General features: G+C 36.5%; 1 protein-coding gene across 1 annotated transcript in view; it reads left to right on the top strand.

The window, feature by feature from the left end:
* Positions 1-7088, top strand: part of rtf2 (replication termination factor 2) — a gene marked incomplete at its 5' end in the record, with an annotated part of 87855 nt that overhangs the window by 43288 nt on the left and 37479 nt on the right. The window contains 2 exons of the mRNA XM_081379691.1: positions 1269-1369; positions 5616-5709. Of these exons, the coding sequence (XP_081235817.1) occupies positions 1269-1369; positions 5616-5709 (195 nt within the window). The remainder of the gene's footprint in view (positions 1-1268; positions 1370-5615; positions 5710-7088) is intronic.

Here is a 7088-nt window from a genome sequence, read left to right as displayed (position 1 = left end):
AAAGTATCATTCTTTTCAATATTCCTTATTTGTATATTCAAAAATATTTAAATTAATCTCATTTAATACAGTTATAATATTTAATGTAAATTATTTAATTTGATTGGTAACAGCCTGTGTCTTATTATTTTAATTGAATATATTGATCAAATTTAAGAATTTGAAATGAAAAATGGAGCATGCATGTAATAAAATTAGGGGGGAAATGCCCTTATATAAGGTACAAAAAAATGTAAAAACAGGAAATGTAATTTTGCCAAAGGAAGAACTTTTATTTTAAATAAAAGTTCATTTTAAATCAGCCTACTTCAGTGTGATATGTTACCATCATGCTTAACACTGAGAATTTGAATAATTGTAATGTGGTGATCAGATGCAGATAACTAAATCAAAGAATATGGGCGGTTTGCGGGTGGATTATTTATTTTTAACAGTGGATTCGGGTGACTCAAAGTGCACCAGATTAATGAATTTATCTTTAAAATGTACAAAATTTTCTTCCGGGGGGGCATGCCCCCGGACCCCCCTAGAGGTACCGAGCTACACCCACAAAAATAAATGTCGGAAACACATTAGGCTATATGATGCCCAACAAAAAATACCTTATTATTAAAATACATTATTAGGATTTTACCACCTCCGCCTCATTTTGAGCCAGGAAAAACCCTGCTACCGTATAATTTTTTTGTAAGTGATGATTATATTATGGTAATGTTACATGAATGTCAGTATCATGACATTAGTAGTGCCATAGTACAATGGCATTTCTTACAGTACAGTTTAAATACCTTGATTTATGAGTATGGAAATGCAGCAGTACCGTCATAAATATTAAAATACTTAACTATGTTATATATTTTCATTTATAAACCCTTCCAAAGTTACAGATACTGAACAACATGCAAATAAATACAATGAGGTTCACAAATAAATGTAACATTTTACACAAAAATAGATTCATGTCAACATAAGTTTAATGCGTTAATGCGTTAAGTATTAATTGTTAGTTCATGTGAAGTGTTACCAAATTATGTAACTTTGTATAACATTTGGAATTGAATACTTGTAAAGCGATTATTTTTTTTTTAGCTCACAAACTTCACAACATTCATTTATAGAGTCTGTACTAAGGCTTTTTGTGAGTGCCATTAATATTTGTAAATCTCATTCTGAATTATGTTGTTAGTGTCATTTTGTTTAGGGCCCCTCATAAATCAGACATCTTTAATTTCTAGTAGTATTATGGCTAATAAATCCGAACTTGTGTTTTACAGGTCGATAAAAATGCAGAACTCGCTGCCAAATGGAAATACTGTGCATTGAGTCAGGAGAAGCTGAAGCGGCCTATAGTCGCCTGTGAGCTGGGCAGGTACTGATTCATTCATCTTCATGATTTACTTGTGTGTTGTGCTTAAAGGGATACTTCACCGATTAGCATTACGCTTTGTATCAGTAGAAACTAGGGCTGTCAAAATTGCTCAAAAATGATGTTCGAATATTCCCTCTAAAAAACACACGAATATTTGAACATCTGGTTGCGCATTTTGTCAATGACGCGCATTACGTCAATAACAGGACAAATTAATACAGTTATGTAAAGAGACAGTTATGTAAAGAGACAGTTATGTAAAGAGACATAACTACTTGTATAGGTAGTTAATTTAAGTTTAAACATATTTGACAATGTATTACCAACACAAAACCAAGTAAATAAACTAGTGATCGACCGATATTGATTTTTTATAACCGATACGATACCGATTATTTGCATGTTTATGTGCCCGATTACCGATATTTATTTACTGTTATACTTCTGTTTTTGACACAATTATTACAACACAAATGAACTGAACAAACAATTTTATTTATAACAATCACTCCCTCCTTGCATACATAAAAAAACTTTATATTTGTACACAAATAAATAGAGGGGTCTGAGTCCAAAAAATAAAGTGCACTGTTACTAAGTGTCTGTGTTTAAAAATAAAAGCTTTGATGAGATAAAAAATAAAGCACAAAAATTATTCTAACATATATTCAAAAATAGTTGAGTGATGTATCTTTAAGTGGTTCCACATGTTGGAGGTATTTTTTCTATTGTATTTTGTATTGAAATGTAATTTATTTTAAACAGTTTTATGAAGGTTTAAAGAGTGAGGAATAATTCACTGGGTAATATTAATTCACTGAATAATATTAGCTGGAATATAACATTGTCAGGAAAGTAACAAACAAAACAGCATATTTGCATTTTCCAACTAGTATGTTATTACTTATTAATAATGTTTTTGTCGGTCTAGATCATGAAATGCTTTCTGACAAAGTGCTTTTTATCTATGCATTTACACAGAACTATAACTTAGGCTACTCAACCGCGATAATGGAGATAATAAATAATTAATTTCCACAGAGCGGTATTTATTTAGATTTGTATTAGCGAAATAATGGTTATGTAGTAAATGATAATATCATTTGGGTGTTTAAACGAGATAATCTTGTCAAAAGTTTCATCCAGTGGCCGCGTACTTGAGCATTCCTGTCATCAACCCAGTGAGTGCTCAGTATGAACAAACTTTTTTTTCCGAGACTAATGGTGATCAAATACAACAGATAGAGAATTAAATTCAGCGCTTTTATTTTCAACATGCACTCATTCATGTCTGTTTTATTTAATTCATGTAAAGTTACGTCTTTATTGGGGCAGGACATGACGGATTACGCTACGTGACTCCATGAGTTCGTCACAATTTTTTAGAGCCAAGCTGCATAAATAAACTATATCAGGCATTTTTGTCTCAAATCTCATTTCTGCATGTCTGTTATGTTAAATAAAGTTGAAGAATTAAAGCAAAGCAAGCAGAACATATGCTTTACCTGTGCACAGAGTTGTTGTTGACTGATATCCTCAGACGCGGACTGCAATGGCGGAATTCTCAAAACGGCCACAAGATGGCGCCGTTTATCGGCGAATCCGATATTACAAAACCGATACCCGATTATGGGAAAATGCTTAAATATCTGGAAAAATATTGGTAAACCGATACATCGGTCGATCACTAAAATAAACTAATGGCCAAGACCGCAGACCTCACTCTCGCTTACTCGCAGGCTCTCTCTCTCTCTCTCTCTCTCTCTCTCTCTCTCTCTCTCTCTCTCTCTCGCACGCGCGCGCGCTCGCCCTCGCGCTCACGCTCTCTCTGCGCAAGGCTTTTTACGGTTTAAATTAACAACAACAATAAGCACATGTTGAGTGAGTGCTGATCAAGAGTTTTGTGCAAGCAATTTAAGGTTGCGACTCTTGTCCCAAATATAGCAGGCTTCATTCAGTGATTGAAACAAATTTATTAACATTAATTGAAGTTTTACAGTATAGAACCGACATTGAACGCTCCGAGCGAGCTGTGCTGTGGTAAACATGGAACTTTTCTGTTTAACGTTAAATAAAATGAGGCACACAATTTCGAGAAATGTGACAACAAAGAACTTTTACCCTGAGGTTCATAAAAAATAAAGTGCTATTAAAAAAGAAAAAGGCTACTTACATTCTTGGTGCTTGTATTAAAAAAAGGGAAAAAACTGACTGCAATTTATTCCATTGTCTTTTTAGTGCACTGTCAACTTTCAGCAGTGACGCTGTGCTAGACAGTGCGACTCGTGTGACCTGTCCCTGACGCCTCAAGCCCCGTTCACACTACAAGCGACTTTATCGCTGCATGTCGCCAGTGGCTGGCGGTGAGGTCGTTAGTGGGCGTTCTCACTTCTGGTTGCCTAGTAATGTTTGTGAGTGACATTCACAGATGTTACGTGTTGTAGACAACAAATCTGTTTTCTTTACGCTACAAGTTAACATTTTGGAAGGAAAAGTCTAAATATAAATGGAATCAGTACATAAAATGCATAATATTAAAGATGAATGAGAAACAGCGAGTGCCCTGTGCTATCGCGGCTATTTAACTGCAGAAAATGGGCAAATACTGGTCCTTCTGAGTTCACGAAACCATTCGGGCTCGGAGTCAGCACGGCGAGTACCACTGTATGTACACAGAGACATATCATAAACTATTGGACAGTTTCTGACTGCTAAAGTAAACTTCTCATTCATCTTGCCTCGGTCAGACGCTGCACTGAAGAGTGACGGATCACGTTTGCTCCACTGACTTCACTCCTATTGGTTGTCGCTCGCAAAAGTTGCTCTTCATTTGCATAAAGTTAAACATTTCTCGTCGCCAGACACGCCCCATCCAGTCGCCAACGGTCGCGACCGCGCGTGTCGCCGGAAGTCGCCCGCTCCCCATTGAAAATGAATGGTATCACGTCGCGTGTAGTGTGAACTTACCTTTAGGCAGCGTGCGCGCCCACTCGCAAAGCAGACAGCAGCGCCCCTGCTTCCGCGGGCGTGTTTTTCCATATTCGAAATTCACATTTGAAAATTAATTTTCATATGAATTTCTGTTTTTTAAAACTATTCGAATATATATTCGAATTTAGAATATTAGTTGACAGCCCTAGTAGAAACCCGGTAGTATTTTGGAATGACCGTGCTTCCCTCCCTCATGTCCCCCTGAGACAAGAGATTTCTGGATTGTGTGTCTGGAAAAAAAAACTCAGATGATGCAAAAATCGCCATTTAGCTCATCAGGCGAGAGACTCCAGCCAGTAGGAGGAGCTCGTCCCGCATGTCTTCAACCCGCCCATAGGGGGATCTCACGATAAAACACCGTCTTTTCAGTTTCGAGTCGACTAGTAGCCTAGGTGTATCATTTCTTCCGACACTGCCCTCTGTAACCGGGAGGCGTGGCTTGGGAGTGTCCTCGTAGGGCAGCGAAGCAAGTGCATTCTGGGAGTTGTTGTCTTTCATCCACATGAGCCAAAAATACATTTTCTGGCTTTTCTCAGTCTAGAAGGCTCCAACTTACTAAAATAATTTCACATTTCTACTACATAAATGACCCAATTTAAATACACATTCATCTTTCCAGCGGTGAAATATCCCTTAAAGCACAGCCAGTTAAAGCAGTTGTTTTTCTAGTTTAAGGTTTTTGACATCATGTGGCCTGGTAAAATAATTCACTGTGCCAGTTCGATGTTCATATGTACAAGTAATACGCAGGATGAATGCATAACAGAATAATCGTCCGATGGGCATTACCACAAAATAAAACCCTTCAGGCTGATACAAGACCTCTGCTTAATGTCATGATTACCTTGTTGGGATTTATTTGGACAGCTAATGACATTCTACCTTACATAACCTCTGTTATAAAGATTTACCATCATTCTTGCATAAAGAAACCAGCCATTGTTTAAATGTGGTATCTGAAATAAGATCTGAGTAGCCACAGGTCAAGCCATGGATGGATCCTCACGAAAAAGCCCCACAGTTTTCAATAGGATTTGAATTTTTATTTTGAATAAGCATCTTTCAGCAACCAATAAGATTTTACCATATTTAAATCCATTCTCTGCAGAATTTCATTTATGACACCTAAATCAGTGTGAAATGATTTACTCTTCATTATTTAGTATGTACTTATAATATTTCTGCCAAAACCCTGTTACTATAGGTGTTAATAAATAGTAAAGCAATTTTAAGTAATGTATTTTTTTCCCTCCAGACTGTATAATAAAGATGCGATCATTGAGTACTTGCTGGATAAATCAGCGGAGAGGCCGAACACTGAGGTTGTGACTCACATTCGTGGCATCAAGGTCGGTATACACTGACAAATGATCAATGACAGACTGTGAAAATAAGCTTTTCGTCGGGCGATACGCCTCCACACGTGTGTTTCAGTGTTATTATAGCATCATTGATGATGAGTTTCTTTTTTAAAAACACTTTGCATAAGCCGAATAAGGTCTCATTTGTTAACATTAGTTAACTAACATGAACTAATAAAGAGTAAGATATTTTTACAGCATTTATTAACCTTTGTTAATGTTAGTTAATAAAAAAAATCATATTCATGTTAGTTCACAGTGTATTTAGCAAATGTTAACAGATAGGCCTAACTTTTGATCTTAAAAAATTAAGATTAACATTAGCTAAGATTTATAAATGCTTTAGAAGTATTTTTCATTGTTACCGGTTTTATATATATATTTTCTATTTTAATTTTGGTCACACTTTTGATTAGGGTCCAATTCTCACTATTAACTAACTATTAACTATGACTTTTGCCTCAATAAACTCCTAAATATTGCTTATTAATAGTTATTAGGGTAGTTGTTAAGTTTAGGTATTGGGTAATTACTAGTATGTTCTTGAGACAACACCTTTTTTGCAGATTTGTGCTGTTGTGAGAAATTCTGTTCACGGGTTGAATAATTGTGAGACTGCAGAACTCATTAAAAGTTGCATTTTCAGTTGAATGTTGCCAATAAACCTGATTTGCAATGGGGGTTGATAATTTCGATTGAAACTGTATAGATCCCTCATTAGCAGCCCATTGAAACGACGCTAATTCTAGAGGATTTTATATATATATTAGGGATGGGCATGATTAATCGACGATCGATAATTGATCGCTAAGAATTTCGTCGATCACGTTTATTTGTTATCGATTAATCAAATCATGCAGGTTGCGTTGCGTAGTGTGAGTCTTGAAGCAATGGAATTCATTTTAGCGCGGAGGTAGGCTACCTGTGCATCCCGGCAACGTCATTCCCCTCAGAGCGGGTGTTTTCGGCGGCTGGACTGGCTGTCACCACGTTGCGGTCGCATCTGATCCCAGATCATGTCAACATGCTTATCTTTCTCAACAGAAATCAGTGGACTGGTGCAGAAGTTCTATGGGAACTTCATGCGTTTTCTCAGATCGGATAGCTATCTGATTTATCAAAACGATTCCATTTACACCTGGTCACATAAATGTGTTTTTGCAAAACGGATATAAATCCGATCTTGAATTCCCGCGCTACATGCATATTTAAATTGTTGCACGTCCGAAAGCAACTGATATGAGCTGCATTTTATTGATCATCAGCGGAAATTTCTAAATCAAAGACGGCAACAAGATATTGCGGCAACAGCCCTGGTAAGATCATTTCGGTTCTTTACTTTTAATGAAGATGATTGTGTGTTGATG

The sequence above is a fragment of the Scardinius erythrophthalmus genome, assembly GCF_964197995.2.
Source record: "Scardinius erythrophthalmus genome assembly, chromosome: 12".
In the NCBI taxonomy this organism is placed as follows: domain Eukaryota; kingdom Metazoa; phylum Chordata; class Actinopteri; order Cypriniformes; family Leuciscidae; genus Scardinius; species Scardinius erythrophthalmus.
The sequence above is the reverse complement of the archived record's forward strand: the minus strand, read 5'-3'. Positions and strand labels throughout refer to the sequence as shown.